Source organism: Mandrillus leucophaeus, unplaced genomic scaffold, assembly GCF_000951045.1.
Source record: "Mandrillus leucophaeus isolate KB7577 unplaced genomic scaffold, Mleu.le_1.0 Scaffold22, whole genome shotgun sequence".
Taxonomy (NCBI): domain Eukaryota; kingdom Metazoa; phylum Chordata; class Mammalia; order Primates; family Cercopithecidae; genus Mandrillus; species Mandrillus leucophaeus.
In genome coordinates, this window is record NW_012102254.1 from 367,735 (window position 1) to 382,716 (window position 14,982).

At 57.2% G+C, this 14,982-nt stretch overlaps 3 protein-coding genes across 4 annotated transcripts in view; 2 read left to right on the forward strand and 1 right to left on the reverse strand.

The window, feature by feature from the left end:
• On the forward strand, window positions 1–2,455 carry GMPPB (GDP-mannose pyrophosphorylase B). 2 transcript variants are annotated; one of them, XM_011980896.1, is made up of 9 exons: window positions 1–360; window positions 487–567; window positions 656–704; window positions 839–981; window positions 1,198–1,356; window positions 1,445–1,523; window positions 1,597–1,724; window positions 1,808–1,990; window positions 2,072–2,455. In XM_011980896.1, the coding sequence occupies exons 1-9, from the start codon at window positions 232–234 to the stop codon at window positions 2,201–2,203; spliced, it is 1,083 nt and encodes a 360-aa protein (XP_011836286.1). In that variant the 5' UTR covers window positions 1–231; the 3' UTR covers window positions 2,204–2,455. The 2 variants fall into 2 exon arrangements, with proteins under 2 accessions (XP_011836286.1, XP_011836287.1); XM_011980897.1 differs by lacking the exons at window positions 1,445–1,523; window positions 1,597–1,724 and having other exon boundaries at window positions 1,808–2,455.
• The window catches only part of RNF123 (ring finger protein 123), a 33,970-nt gene continuing 21,412 nt past the window's right edge, over window positions 2,425–14,982 (reverse strand). The window contains exons 27-39 of the mRNA XM_011980895.1: window positions 11,287–11,464; window positions 10,353–10,427; window positions 10,116–10,203; window positions 9,942–10,029; window positions 9,765–9,849; window positions 8,250–8,389; window positions 7,954–8,142; window positions 7,780–7,855; window positions 7,465–7,549; window positions 3,318–3,460; window positions 3,077–3,171; window positions 2,866–2,951; window positions 2,425–2,786 (exon numbers count right to left, since the gene is read on the reverse strand). Coding sequence (XP_011836285.1) covers window positions 2,666–2,786; window positions 2,866–2,951; window positions 3,077–3,171; window positions 3,318–3,460; window positions 7,465–7,549; window positions 7,780–7,855; window positions 7,954–8,142; window positions 8,250–8,389; window positions 9,765–9,849; window positions 9,942–10,029; window positions 10,116–10,203; window positions 10,353–10,427; window positions 11,287–11,464 — 1,449 coding nt within the window. The 3' untranslated portion in view covers window positions 2,425–2,665. The remainder of the gene's footprint in view (window positions 2,787–2,865; window positions 2,952–3,076; window positions 3,172–3,317; window positions 3,461–7,464; window positions 7,550–7,779; window positions 7,856–7,953; window positions 8,143–8,249; window positions 8,390–9,764; window positions 9,850–9,941; window positions 10,030–10,115; window positions 10,204–10,352; window positions 10,428–11,286; window positions 11,465–14,982) is intronic.
• Window positions 4,159–7,108, forward strand: AMIGO3 (adhesion molecule with Ig-like domain 3). Its single transcript, XM_011980894.1, has one exon. It carries the CDS (start codon window positions 4,489–4,491, stop codon window positions 6,001–6,003), a length of 1,515 nt encoding a protein of 504 aa, XP_011836284.1. The 5' UTR covers window positions 4,159–4,488; the 3' UTR covers window positions 6,004–7,108.

Consider the following 14,982-nt stretch of genomic DNA (forward strand, 5'->3'; position numbering starts at 1 on the left):
CGCCCTGAGTTCGTGGCCAGCAGCCGTCCACCCGGCGTCGCGTTCTGGGTTGTTGCGGCCCTGGATCCGGCGTCAGGGCGACCGGGAGGACGAGGTGGAGCCAGAGTCGGTCAGACGGGTTGGTGAAGGGCGCGGGGCCGGGCACGGCGTTGGGAGTGCGCTGCAGGGACCGACTAGACGGGCTGCAGACACCTCAGAGCCCGGGACACCCCCTCAACGTCCGCAGGCGCGATGAAGGCACTGATCTTAGTGGGGGGCTATGGGACGCGGCTACGGCCGCTGACACTGAGCACCCCGAAGCCACTGGTGGACTTCTGCAATAAGCCCATCTTGCTGCACCAAGTGGAGGCGCTAGCTGCGGTAAGACCCTGGGTCGGGATCGGAGTCGCTTTCGGATCTGGCAGGACTAGGGATGGCCAGTGACTAGGGGGTCAGGGGCTCCCGTACCTTCTGACTGAGCCCCCCCGTTGGCCTGCGTTCTGACAGGCAGGCGTGGACCACGTGATCCTGGCCGTGAGCTACATGTCGCAGGTGCTGGAGAAGGAAATGAAGGCACAGGAGCAGAGGGTGAGGCACGGACTTTTGGCCCTTATCCTCGGTCCCCACCCAACTTCCCATCCTGGTAGAACCTGACTGGGGGTCCTCTTCCTTCCAGCTGGGAATCCGAATCTCCATGTCCCATGAAGAGGAGCCTTTGGGGACAGGTCAGTAGAGAAAGGTCCCTTGGGGAGGGTTTAAGGCCAGGAAAAGGGTAAGACCCAGCCTGCACTGGGCCTGCTGAGCCTGAATCCAGGGACTCAGACCTCCAGCAAGGTTGTGACCTGTCCCTTTCCCCCAGCTGGGCCCCTGGCGCTGGCCCGTGACCTGCTCTCTGAGACTGCAGACCCTTTCTTCGTCCTCAACAGTGACGTGATCTGCGATTTCCCCTTCCAAGCCATGGTGCAGTTCCACCGGCACCATGGCCAGGAGGGCTCCATCCTGGTAAGGCGCCAGGTCTTGTCTCTCTTGACACTTCCACCCTCCATGCCCAGCCTCCCCTGCCCCCTAGCCTTCATCTGCCTTCGGATGTTATGGGTACAGAGCTGTGCAGTATGTATCTTTAAGCACTTGGGGCAGAGTCTCTGAGATCTGGAACGGCACGTATATCAAGGCTCAGGAACACTGGACTAGGTCCGAGGTCCCCTTCCTTGCATTCAGGTAACCAAGGTGGAGGAACCCTCCAAGTACGGTGTGGTGGTGTGTGAGGCTGACACAGGCCGAATTCACCGGTTTGTGGAGAAGCCGCAGGTGTTTGTGTCCAATAAGATCAACGCAGGCATGTACATCCTGAGCCCTGCGGTGCTGCGGCGCATCCAGGTGTGTAGTAGGAGACAGCTGTCGGTGGGCTGTGGTGGGGCAGGCCATCACCGCCATGACCCTGCTCACAAGCTGCCCACTCCCACAGCTGCAGCCTACGTCCATTGAGAAGGAGGTCTTCCCCATTATGGCCAAGGAGGGGCAGCTATATGCCATGGAGTTGCAGGGTGAGGCAGGGAGGCCACAGGGTGGGGGTGGTCTGTGGCTGGGCTGAGGGCCCTGATACATCCCTCCCTACAGGCTTCTGGATGGACATTGGGCAGCCCAAGGACTTCCTCACTGGCATGTGCCTCTTCCTGCAGTCACTGAGGCAGAAGCAGCCTGAGCGGTTGTACTCAGGCCCTGGCATTGTGGGCAACGTGCTGGTGGTGAGGCCCTTGCCCAGCCCATCATTAACCCCCTCAGTCTTGGGAGACAAGTGGCCCACTTGTATTTTTCCCACCACTCTCAGGACCCAAGTGCCCGCATCGGCCAGAACTGCAGCATTGGCCCCAATGTGAGCCTGGGACCTGGCGTGGTGGTCGAAGATGGTGTGTGTATCCGGCGGTGCACGGTGCTGCGGGATGCCCGGATCCGCTCCCATTCATGGCTTGAGTCCTGCATTGTGGGCTGGCGCTGCCGTGTGGGCCAGTGGGTAAGCCTGTGGGCTGGGCCAGGTGGGGAGAGGGACGGGGAGTGTGCCTGTCTCCCTGACAAGGCCTATCCTCTCCTGGAGGTTCGCATGGAGAACGTGACAGTGCTGGGTGAGGACGTCATAGTTAACGATGAGCTCTACCTCAACGGAGCCAGCGTGCTGCCCCACAAGTCTATTGGCGAGTCAGTGCCAGAGCCTCGTATCATCATGTAAGGGGATGCAGTGGGGCTGGCCAAGCCCCGGTTTTCCCATCAGCAAGGGGAGAGTGCTGGCCTGACACATCAGAAGACCCTGGACTTGTTATCTGTCTAGGGGGCACTGGGTGAAGCTGAAGCTGTTGGACACCTGCCTTCTCATGTGGACATCATCTGGCAGGATCCCTGCTGGGCACACCCCACAAACCCTACTCCCTCAAGAAGGGCCAGGGCCAGGGCTGTATGGAATAATAATTTAATGCTGACTGTGGCCCTGACTGAGAGTCAAGCTCAGGCACAATTAGGGCCACGGCTGGGCTCCCACCAATGAGGATACAGGCAGGCAAGGAGGTTGGATGTGGTGGTGGTGGCGGTTGGAGGGGGGCAGATACAGGAGAAGGGCAAAGGGAGCTCATAAATAGGGCCCAGCCTGGCTCTGGGTTCAAGGGTGGAGGTTCCAGGATGGCACAGGCTGTGAGGGCTAGGCAGCTGAGGAGGTAGTACTCGTATTGGCTCCCTTCTCCCAGTCCTCTACAGACACGATGGTGGCTTTGCAGAAGAAGCAGTCCTTGTTGTTCATCAGGTGCTGGTTGATGCAGGCTCTACAACAGGGGAGGGGATGAGGACTGCCCTGCATGTATCTACTGCTCTCCCCACTACCAAGCTGTGGGGACCACTTACTTGCACGACTTGTGGCCACAGGGCTGGAACACAGCAGAGATGGGGTGGGCATAGCAGATGGGGCAGAGGTCCTCCTCACTGGTGGGCTGCAGGGAGGAGAGTGAAGGGTGGGCTGGAGTTGGATGCCTGGCTGTGTGGATGTCCGCTGTGCCTATGTAGGAGTGCACACATATTCAAGTGGCATGGACCTGTGCACCATGGTCCCACTCACCAGAGAGGCAGCTGCTGCCTGGGCAGATGCAGAGGTCAGGTGTGCCAGCATCTGTTCCACTTGGGCCAGCTCATCGGCACTGATATAATCCGCATCTGGGGAGTGGTAGGTAGTGTCAAGTCAGAGGTAGATGAGGATGTCATGCCTTTTAAATATTCCCAGCCTAGGACTTTGCTGTTCTTAAGGTTCCTGACCCGATCCAGCCCCAGATCTCCCTGACCCACCCCACCAGCCCACTCACAGCTCTGCAGGGAGAAGCGCTTCCGGTCAGGGGCTGGCAGGGCAGTGCCAGGTGCTGGGGGCTCTGGCTGTCCCAGGAGATAGCATATTGAGCGTAGCTGGAAGCAGGGATCTGCCAGGAGTACTGATGTGGCTCGCTCTCTCCTAGGTAGGGGATGGTGCAAGGGCAGTCAGAAGGATTGGGGCCTGGCTAAAACTAGTCTCTATTGGGATTGCCAATGAGGAGTGCCACGGCTTGTACATAATCACCGCCCCCCTGCATCCTTTCCGTCTCCCTGCTTCCCAAGCCCCAAGTCCTGTATTCTAGTAAGGTGCCACACAGCCTGGGGTCTGAGACGGAGTGTGGCCCTGTTGCCCAGGCTGGAGTGCGATGGCGCGATCTAGGCTCACTGCAACTTCTACCTCCCGGGTTCAAGTGATTCTCCTGCCTCAGCCCCCGGAGTAGCTGGTATTACAGGCGTCCACCACTACGCCCGGCTAATTGTTGTATTTTTAGTACAGACGAGGTTTCACCAGGTTGGCCAGGGTGGTCTCGAATTCCTGACCTCAGGTGATTCACCCGCCTCGGCTTCCAAAAGTGCTGGGATTACAGGCGTGAGCCACTGCACCCGGCCTGGGGTACCACTTTAAGAGGGCTCAGGGGAGCCACCTTAAGATAGAGTCCATCTGCCCCATAATATATCACTCAAATAAGTCATTTCAAATAAACACTAACAGCAGCTTGGAGACATTCTTCCAGACTCCCCCTTTTACTCCTCTAGGAAAAAGGAGCGGCGGAGAGCTGCCAGCCAAAGGCAGACTGGGGCTTTGGGGTTGGGCTCACTCCTCATCTGGCGGTCATGTGGGGCCATTGGGCACTAGGGGATGCAGCCGCCCCGCCTCCTCAAACGGGAGCCAATAGGAGCCCGAGCCCCGCCCCTGGGGGGAGTATTTAGGAGCCGATCAGGAACTCGCTTGGAGAGGGCTCGGGAAGCCGAAGGGAGCACGGAGAGAAGTGCACCCCGCCTCACAACCTGGGAACCGCAGAGTAGGGGCCGTCGGCCGGCCAGAACCCGCCGTGCCTCCTCGGCAAGGGCCATCCGGTGCCACCCATGTCGCACTAGAGCAGAAGTGGGTGAGTCCTGGAACTGCGACCTGCACAGAGCTGCTCTGTCCTGTCCCTGGTGGTCGCCATGACCTGGCTGATGCTGCTGGGGGCACTGCTCTGCATGCTGTGCGTTGGGTTAGGCGCCCCGGACTCCGAGGGTTTCCCGCCCCGTACGCCCCACAACTGCCCCCACAAATGTATCTGCGCTGCCGACCTGCTAAGCTGCACTGGCCTAGGGCTGCAGGATGTGCCGGCCGAGTTACCTGCCGCTACTGCGGACCTCGACCTGAGCCACAACGCGCTCCAGCGCCTGCGCCCCGGCTGGTTGGCGCCCCTCTTCCAGCTGCGCGCCCTGCATCTAGGCCACAACGAACTAGAAGCGCTGGGTCTCGGCGTCTTCGCCAACGCCAGCGGCCTGAGGCTGCTCGATCTATCATCTAACGCGTTGCGGGCGCTTGGCCGCCACGACCTCGACGGGCTGGGGGCGCTGGAGAAGCTGCTTCTGTTCAATAACCGCTTGCTGCACTTGGACGAGCATGCCTTCCACGGCCTGAGCGCGCTCAGCCATCTCTACCTGGGCTGCAACGAACTTGCCTCGTTCTCTTTCGATCACCTGCACGGTCTGAGCGCCACCCACCTGCTTACTCTGGACCTCTCCTCCAACCGGCTGGGACACATCTCTGTACCTGAGCTGGCCGCGCTGCCGGCCTTCCTCAAGAACGGCCTCTACTTGCACAACAACCCATTACCCTGCGACTGCCGCCTCTACCACCTGCTACAGCGCTGGCACCAGCGGGGCCTGAGCGCCGTGCGCGATTTTGCGCGTGAGTACATATGCTTGGCCTTCAAGGTACCCGCGTCCCGTGTGCGCTTCTTCCAGCACAGCCGCGTCTTTGAGAACTGCTCATCGGCCCCAGCTCTTGGCCTAGAGCGGCCGGAAGAGCACCTGTACGCGCTGGTGGGTCGGTCCTTAAGGCTTTACTGCAACACCAGCGTCCCGGCCATGCACATTGCCTGGGTTTCGCCACAGCAGGAGCTTCTCAGGGCGCCAGGATCCCGCGATGGCAGCATCGCTGTGCTGGCCGACGGCAGCTTGGCCATAGGCAACGTGCAGGAGCAGCATGCCGGACTCTTCGTGTGCCTGGCCACTGGGCCCCGCCTGCACCACAACCAGACGCACGAGTACAACGTGAGCGTGCACTTCCCGCGCCCAGAGCCCGAGGCTTTCAACACAGGCTTCACCACACTGCTGGGCTGCGCTGTGGGCCTGGTGCTCGTGCTGCTCTACCTGTTCGCCCCACCCTGCTGCTGCTGCCGCCGTGCCTGCCGCTGCCGCCGCTGGCCCCGAACACCCAGCCCTCTCCACGAGCTGAGCGCACAGTCCTCAGTACTCAGCACCACACCGCCAGACGCACCCAGCCGCAAGGCCAGTGTCCACAAGCACGTAGTCTTTCTGGAGCCAGGCCGGAGGGGCCTCAATGGCCGCGTGCAGCTGGCAGTAGCTGAGGAATTTGATCTCTGCAACCCTGGAGACTTGCAGCTGAAGGCTGGCTCTGAGTCCGCTAGCTCCATAGGCTCCGAGGGTCCCATGACGACCTAGACTGCCCAGGGCCCCCACCCAGGCCCCCACCCTCTTGCTGCTCGCCCTGCTGTCTGCTTCGGTCCAGAGAACTGGCAGATGCTGGTGGGAAGCACTGTGCCTGGCCCCCCAGCTTCCTGTATGGGCCTTGAAACACAATGGGCTTTCTCACTCACTGGTAGAGACAGGCGTCCTAGTCCCCAGCCTGCCTTCTGCTCTGCCCCTGCACAGGACCCAAAGGCCCCAGGCCCTGCAAGCTGTGCTAGTGCCTGCTTTCCCGGGGACTTCCTAGTGCCCAAATGCCCTGTGAGCCTGAGAGACCCAGGCCCCTGTGGCTGTCAACACAGCACAGCCGTGGAAGTAGCTGTGTTCTTCTACAGCCTGTGGAAGAACCCCTGGAGCAGAGCCCCCTGTCCACCCTCAAGGGCCGAGGCAGCTCTCCAGGAGTGGTGCTGAAGAGCTGACGCAGGGTCATCTCCCCTTCCCAAGGGGGTGGGAGGGAGTGGGCCCACAGGGAAAAGACGACGGCTCTGAAGGAAGATGTCGCCCACACCCCAGGACAGAAAGAGGAAACAAGCCTGCCCTCTGGTGAAATGGGACTCCCTCCCAACCGCCTGAAAGTTTCACAGATTCACGCAGAGTCCGGTGGGCAGGCACTAGGCAGGAAAGGCTCCTCAAGAGACTCCTGGGGGGGCTGGCCTAAGCCCCAGTCAGAGGCCCTGCTCTCTCTGGCCCGGGGCATCCAGCTGTTGTTCTGAAGGCACAGCCCATTCCGTGGGCTCACAAGACACAGTGAAGGGGATCATGGCCTGCGCCCCTGCTTTTCAGCAGTAAAAAGCCCAAAAAGCCTGGAGAGCATGGCCAAGTTGGGAGGGCCGAGCCGGAACTCCATGTCCCTCGAGAGCAGGGGCCTCTTAAGGGCTGGCACTGGTCTCAGCCTAATGGCTGAGGCGGTGCCCTGGCTTCACATGCATCTCACTGCTCCCACTGCGGGAGGGCAGGGAATGGGTGTCTGGGAGCCCTTCATGTGTAGGGCCGAGCTGGGGGCCCCCATGGCCATCCTGGACCCCACTACTCCAGAGTTTCTTAATAAAGGCAGCACGTGCTTATTGCTGGAGCCTTTGCAGACAATGGCGGTCCTGTGTGTGTTCAGCTCTCCCGGCGGCCTGGCCCTGTCCACCACAGGATGACACACCTTCCGGAGTCCTGCCTCCCATGCCCGGCCTGAGGCATGGCCACAAACCAGTGGCTCTGTGGGCCAGGGCCACCTGTCCTGCTGGGGTCCCAGATTCTCCTACTTACAGAAGCTCCCTCTGACCCCTATTTAGGCCGTTCACACCTCACTACCTTCCCTCTGCCTCAAAACCTGATACTGAGGTCCATTTTCCAGATGAGGAAACTGAGGTACCAGGAGGCCCTGTCCAGCCCCTTCTCACCAGACGCACCCAGCTCCCACAGGGGCCCACGGTCCCAAACACTCACTCTGAGGCTGGGCCACGCACCAGGAGCTGCACCAGGATGCCCGTCACTGCCACCAGAATGGGGTAGTGGTCCACGCTCTCTAGGCCTGAGGGGAAGGGGAAGAAGGACATGAGCCACCCACACGCTCCTGCTGCAAGGACTCTGGGCCTGACACGGTCCACCCTGCCCACTGCCCTCCCTACAGAAGGGTGAGCCAAGGCTGCAGAGCGCCAAGCCTGGCTGTCCGGGGGCAGAATGTGGAATTGGGCATCACTGTTCCTAGCAGAGGAACCAAGGCCTGTAGTGTGTTGGGGTGCAGGGCATCTAGGTCCTCACCAGGCAGCCGTAGGGTGACCACACGATCAAACAGGTTCCTCTCAGCTGTCACTCGGTTCAGCACCTGGTTTAGCAGCTGTGAGGGGAGCAGGAGTCCATTGGTGGATGGGGAGCGCCACCACTGATGAAAGGGGCATTCCGAGGGTCCCACCCTTGCTGCCCAGATGGCCACACCTGTGCAAGACGCCGCAGCAGCATCTCGGAGGTAGGCCGGGTCCAGTCAAGGAATATCTCAGGCACCAGTGTGATAGTCATCTCCAAGACACGCAGCAGGCTGACTGAGAGGTCAAAGCAGGTGGCACATACCTTGAGCTGCCGGCTGTCCACAAAGTTCCGCTCCAGGCGCTCAGCAGCCTGCTGGATCTGATCCACCAACACGTGGACATGCAGCGGTCAGCACCTGGCTCTAGCCCGGGACCAGGCCTCATCCCCTGCACCACCCTAACCCACGAGGCCCCACCACAGCCCACCTCCTGGATCATGCCAATGAATTCAGAGAAGGCCCAGTTGAGCTGATTGAGGACACTGTTGAGGAAGCTGGGCGCCACATCAGGACCCTGCTGCAGGAGGTCCGCCATGTGCTGCTGCAGCAGGGTGGAGGGGCAGGGCTCTGCAGGGGGACAGGAGGTAGCATCATCAGGGACTCCACTGCAGTGGCCTCTGCCTGTTTGCCTCTGTCCTCGCCCATTGAGACTTTGGTATAAGGACAGAAAGCTCCCTAGGAATGCTCAGGTCATGAAAGCAGGGGACAGGGGACAGCTGCCTTGTAGTTAGGACAGAATCTGTCCCCTCCTTCTAGTAGGCAAACTCCAGGCTGCAGTTGTTTCCAGCTCTGACACCACACCATCCACCCCAGGCCTGGAGCAGCCACACAGCCAGAGCCTGACCCTCAGCAAGTTCTGGGTCACATACCCTTCAGATAGGGTCAGACCTAGACAGGGCGGCTTAGATGCTTTCCCACCAGCACCAAGGCCAGCTCCTCCAAGAGCCTACTCTGAGCCCTGCTGCAAACCTGCTGTCCTCTACTGTCCTCTGCTGCCCTTGGCCTGGCCTTGGCATATGGCCGAGGTGGTGGGCGCCAAGTCTGGGCTGGCAGGCAGCAGTAACCAGAGCCCTCAGCTGCAACTGGCCCGGCGCACCTCCCCACCAGCTTGATGCAAATCAATAGTTCCCGCAGCAGCAGGACGGGCCTGGCCCCACTGCTGCTCTCCACTTGCAGCTCAGTTCCACCCTGGAGGCAGGACCACAGCAACTGGCAGGGACTTGCTGTGTGACTTAGCACAAGACACTCAGCCTCTCTGGGGACACCCTTCAGATCAAAACACTGCCCACAAGGGCAGAAACAGACTACATGAGCCAAGAAGAACCACCACGAAGGGTGAAGACAGTGTGTGGTAGGCACTCTGCAAGGGCCAGGCCTAGGGTAAAATCCTCGGGCTCATGATACCTGCCCTCTGCTCCCAACTAAATGTCCCTTCCTCCAGGGACCCCCATGAATACCCTCTGGGCACCTGGCCAACCTCCAATCTGTGCTCCCACTGGACTCAGGTGTCCAAGGCCTAAGCCAAGGCCAGGGTCTGGCACCAGCAGAGAGCAAAAAAGCAGCAGAAGGACATGGTGCTGGGACAAGGCTGGAGGTCAGGGAGCTAGCTTCGAGGGCAAGGGACAGAGTATTCAGTCTGCATGAGCTGCGGCAGGCCAGGAAGATGGTGCCACCTCTCACCATGACCCATGTAGAGCGTCCAGGCCCAAAGGGCACATGTAGGACTGTGGGCAAGGTGGGGGAGGGGGAGTCCCAGCCCGAGCATTCTTGGGCTGGAAGGAAGCAAGGAAAGTGGAAACCCCAGGGGACAGGTAGGGAGTCTGGGACCCAATGGGGGAACCAGAGAGGGGCTGGAAGAAGTGGAGAGTCTGAAAGAACCCATGGGTAGGGGGTAAGCACCCCCGCCTGCCTTGCTCAGGACTCCACCAACCCAGATACTCACTCTGGAGGCTGGGCAAATTGGCATCCTCAAGTTTGGTTTTCAGCAGATGTGGCAGCCGTGTATAGCGGTACCCGAAGCCACAGCCCTGTGGAGGTGGGGGTCGGTGCTCAGGTCAATGGGACACGGCACCCTCTCCCTTCAGCCAGTCTCAGCCACCTCCCCTTGAGTCAGGCTTACCCTCCAGAGCCGCACCAGGATCCAGTTGGTCTGGGCCCAGGGCCGCTGCTCATAGGGTGCCAGGAGGTTCCTCACCATGGCGATACGCCTGTGAGGGCAAGGAGGGGAGAGACATGGGGTGAGGCTGGGCACGGTGCTCGTGGCCAGGGTGTGTGCCCCCCAGGCCCCACTCACTGCTCCTCAGGGATTCGCTCCACAGCCCGCAGGGAGTGTGGGTAGCACACGTAGCTGGCCAGGGCCTGCATCAGCGAGTCTCGGATGTCTGCGGGGAGACGCCGTGCCTCAGTAGGGGCTTGGCATGAGCCCTGGACCCATGTCTCATGCTCACCTGGCCACATTTTTCATAGAAGAAAGCCAACCAGAGGTGCCATCCCATCCCCTTCCCCCTGTACCCTCTATAGGGTCCCTCACCAGTGCCCACGATGCGTGTGTCAGCAAAGTGTTTGGCGAGAATGGCAGCCAGGCGGGTCAGAGTCTCTTCATAGCCTGCAAGGGTAGGAATTGAGACGTGTTGGCTAGGAGTGGGGGCTCCAGAGGCAGGCATGTCAGCAGGTTGGGTGGGCTTGGGTAGCAGGCTCTAGAGCTGGCTCCCAAGGCCAGCCTGGACCCAGGCTGGCATCTGGGGACATCAGGCAAGGCATTCACTGGTGGCTGTGGAGGGGCTAAGGCATAGGCTCACTGTGAGGGGATGACAGGCCCTGGCAGGAGCCCTGACCTGGGCTCAAACCCATCTCAGCACACACACCTGATGAGCAGTCAAAGCTCCTTGGGCACCCACAGCTCTGTCTTTGAAGACAAAGCCTACACCGAGGCCTGGGGCTAGGCAGGGGGTGGGCTAGGGGCTATGACAGCTCACTGCCTGATCCAGACATACACAGTACAGCTTAGCCTGGAATCAGTGGGCTGCGAGAAGCCCAGGTTCGGATGTGGACCCTAGCAGGGTCCACCCCCGGCTGTGATTTACCAAGACAAACCATTCTGCCCCTGACCAACTGCCACACTTTGTGACCAGTGCCAGGGAGTCAGGGTGCAGGGCCAGCTGGCTGCTGCACCACAGCAGTTGCTCATAGCACTAGGAAGGAAGTGAAAGCCAAGGGGTCTCCACCCACTGTGTTCCATCTTGTCTGTTTTCCTTTGCCAGGGAGCTGTTGGATCTGTGGCTGCAGGTCCCAGGGCAGGGTGCAAACATTTGTTTGCTGCAGGGTGAACCACAGAGGAAGCTCCTCCCCTCCCTGCCCCCCACGGATGTGTGTTGCTGGGCCACAGAGGTCTCAGACCAGGGCTCCTAGGGCTCACACTAGAGACCCCTTTTCTGTTTCTGCCCCAGTCTGAATGGTTCCATCACCTGGGAGCTCCTCCATGCTGTGCACGGGACCGAAGTAATTCTTGAGAGCACTGTAGCTGTTGATGGCCACGCTCAGGTAGAACTCGGGCATGAAGGCAAAGAGAGACCCTGTGCGATCACCGTGCTCAATGGTCTGCAGGCAGACGCGCAGCAGCCAGTAGATGTCCAGCATCTTCTCCTGCAGGAGGCACATGGGGTGCTGCTGGGTTGTGCACCAGTGGGGTTTTGGGCTCATGTCCTGGCCTGGGGATCAGGAAAGGCCTCCCCAGGCCTATGACAGCACAACTGAGACCTGGATTTCAGGAAGCACGAGCAGTGGCTTAAGCAGGGCAATCGTGTCCTCAGCAGGCAAGAGGGACGCACTCAGTCTGGAGGGCGTATTACTGCAACCCAGCCAGAACTCTGGTCAGCATATTTGTAAGCAAGTTCTTTTTTTTTTTTTGAGATTGAGTCGCCCAGGCTGGAGTGTAGTGACGCCATCTCGGCTCACTGGAACCTCTGCCTCCCAAGTTCAAGGGATTGTCTTGCCTCAGCCTCCCAAGTAGCTGGGACTACAGGTATGTGATACCACGCCCAGCTAATTTTTGCATTTTTAGTAGAGATAGGGTTTTGCCACGTAGGCCAGGCTGATCTTGAACTCCTGACCTCAGGTGATTCACCTGCCTCAGCCCGTAAGCAAGTTTTAGGCAAGAGAGTGCTGTGACCAGAAGTCTGTGTTGAAAAGTGGAGTACAAGATGCATGGAGGGCCCAAGAGAGCTGGCGACGGTAAGGAGGCAGGCAGAAATTTGATCTGGAGTGCAAAGGAGAAGGTGGTGGGAAGGCAGGGGGCAGTGTGACTGGTGGAACAGAGGTCACAGGAAACAGACAAAACCTGCTGATGGCCCTGCTCCCCACAATGTGGTTTCCACAGAGTCCATGTCAGGGTCTCACAAAGGAGCCCAGGCAAGAATGCGGCCTCAGGTCCCAGCCCAGACCCACAGCACCTATGTGTCTTGGAGTGCGGTCGGAGCACCTGGGCTTCACGCCAGCTCTCTGATGTGCCCTAAAACCCAAGGAGCTTAGGAGAAGATGTAAGCAAGAGTTTAGGGGGCGGGCCTGGGTGCAAACCTAGGCAACGATGATCCTGCTGCTACAGAAGGCCAGGGAAGATTGGGTCTGGCAAGGGGATGGCAATGGCCCCATGAGAGCTAAGGCATCAATGCAAGGGAGATGGAAATGTGCCAGCTGGATTGAGATGGGGGCAGACAGAGACCCTGGTGAGACTGTTTCAGAGGTGGGGAAGAGCCCGTGCTAGAGGGAGATGAAGGGGAAGATGAAGCAGCTAAGACAGAGAAAGAAGGAGACAGCATAACTTTTGGGCACATGTAGAGTCAAGGCTGGAGTGCAGTGGCACAATCACAGTTCACTGCAACCTGGAACTCCTGAGCTCATGTGATCCTCCTGCCTCAGCCTCTAGAGTAGCTGGGACTACAGGTATGTGATACCATGCCCGGCTGATTTTTGTATTTTTAGTAGAGATGGGGTTTTGCCATGTTGGCCAGGCTGGTCTTGAACTCCTGACCTCAGAGTAGCTGAGACTACAGGTATGCATCGCCATGCCCTGCTAATTGATTTTTTTTTTTTTTTTGTAAAGATGGGTTGTCCAGGCTGCTCATGAACTCCTGGCTTCAAGCGATCCTCACGCTTCAGCCTCCCAAAGAGCTGTTTTACAAGAGTGAATCTTTCCATTAATAATGGGATTAGAAAGACACAGGTGAGTTAGTGCTGAAGATGTGGAGAATGAAGGCAGTTCAACATAATAAAGACCATATGAAAAGCCTCCATCTAACATCACACTCAATGGCAACAGACTGTAATCTCTCCCTCCCTCAGACCAAGAACAAGACAAGTGTGCCACTTTCTCTACTTCTGCTCAGCATACTCCTGGAAATCCCAGCCACAGCAACTAAGCATGAAAAAGAAAGGAAACCACACGGGAAAGGATAAAGTAAAATTATCTCTGTTCACAGACATGATTTTATAAGTAGAAAATCCTAAAGATACACACACACAAAAAAAACCCCAACTAGGATTAATAAATAAATTCAGCAAAATTATAGGATACGGTCAGGTGCAGTGGCTCAAGCCTGTAATCCTAGCACTTTGGGAGGCTGAGGCAGGCAGATCACCTGAGGTCAGGAGTTCAAGATCAGCCTGGCCAACATGGTAAAACCCCATCTCTACTAAAAATACAAAAATTAGCCGTGGGCAGTGGCGGGCATCTGTAATCCCAGCTACTCAGGAAGCTGAGGCAGGAGACTTGCTTGAACCCAGGAGGCAGAGGCTGCAGTGAGCTGAGATTGTGCCATTGTGCCACTGCACTCCAGCCCAGATGACAGAGACTCTGTCTAAAAAAAAAAAAAAAATTGTAGGATACAAAATCACTATGCAAAGTGAACAAACCTGCAAAGTAATCAAGAAAACAATTCCATTTACAATAGCATCAAAAAAAGAATAAAATACACTGGAATAAACTTAACCAAGGAAGCAAAAGACTTGAAGCTATCTTGAAAACTACAAAATGCTGCTAAAAGAAATTAAAGATCTAAATAAATGGAAAGCCATCCTGTGTTCATGAACTGTTAACATTGTTAAGATGTCAATACCACTCAAAGGAATCTATGTATTCATGCAATCTCTATCAAAAGCCCAGTGGTATTTTCTGCAGAAACAGAAATACTCCTCTAAAAATTAATATGGAATTTCAAAGGACCTCAAATAGCCAAAACAATCTTGAAAAACAACAAAGTTAAAAAAAAAAGAAAAAAGAAAAACAACAAAGTTGGAGGTCTCACTTCCTGATTTCAAAACTTACAGCAGGCTGGGCGTGGTGGCTCACACCTGCAATCCCAGCACTTTGGGAGGCTGAGGCAGGCGGATCACCTGCGGTCAGGAGTTTGAGACCAGCCTGACCAACAAGGTGAAACCCCGTATCTACTAAAAATACAAAAATTAGCTGGGTGTGGTGGCGCATGCCTATAGTCCCAGCTACCTGGGAGGCAGAGGTTGCAGTGAGCCAAAATCTTGCCACTGCACTCCAGCCTGGGCCACAGAGCGAGACTCTCAAACAAAACAAACAAACAAACAAAAAGATATGCAAATGGCCAATAAGTGCATATAAAGGTACTATTTGCTATAATATCACTAATCATTAGGAAAATGCAGAACCACAATGAGGTACCATATCCTACCCATTAGGATTTACTATTAAAAAAGTAGAAACTGCCAGGTGTGGTGGCTCATGCCTATAATCCCAGCACTTTGGGAGGCCGATGCAGGAGGATTCCTTGAACTCAGGAGTTTGACAACTGGGCAACATCGTGAGACCCTGTCTCTACCAAGAAAAAAACAGGGCAGAAAATAACAAGTGTTAGTAAGGATATGTATGGAAAAATTGGAACCTTCGTGCACTACTGGTGAGAATGTAACAGGCACAGCCACTGTAGAAACAATATGCTAGTTCCCAAAAAATTAAAAAGCAGAATTGGCTAGGCACAGTGGCTCATGCTTGTAATCCCAGCACTTTGGGAGGCTGAGGCAGGCGGATCACCTGAGGTCAGGAGTTCAAGATCATCCTGACCAACATAGTGAAACCCCATCTCTACAAAAAATACAAAAATTGGCCGGGCGCGGTGGCTCAAGCCTGTAATCCCAGC

Excerpts from the sequence above, each read along its gene's own strand:
- GMPPB (XM_011980896.1), top strand. The coding sequence starts at position 232 with ATGAAGGCACTGATCTTAGTGGGGGGCTATGGGACGCGGCTACGGCCG. Across the intron at positions 1,357-1,444 it reads CGGTGCTGCGGCGCATCCAG|CTGCAGCCTACGTCCATTGA; the intron begins GTGTGTAGTAGG and ends CCACTCCCACAG. Across the intron at positions 1,725-1,807 it reads TTGTGGGCAACGTGCTGGTG|GACCCAAGTGCCCGCATCGG; the intron begins GTGAGGCCCTTG and ends CACCACTCTCAG.
- AMIGO3 (XM_011980894.1), top strand. The coding sequence starts at position 4,489 with ATGACCTGGCTGATGCTGCTGGGGGCACTGCTCTGCATGCTGTGCGTT.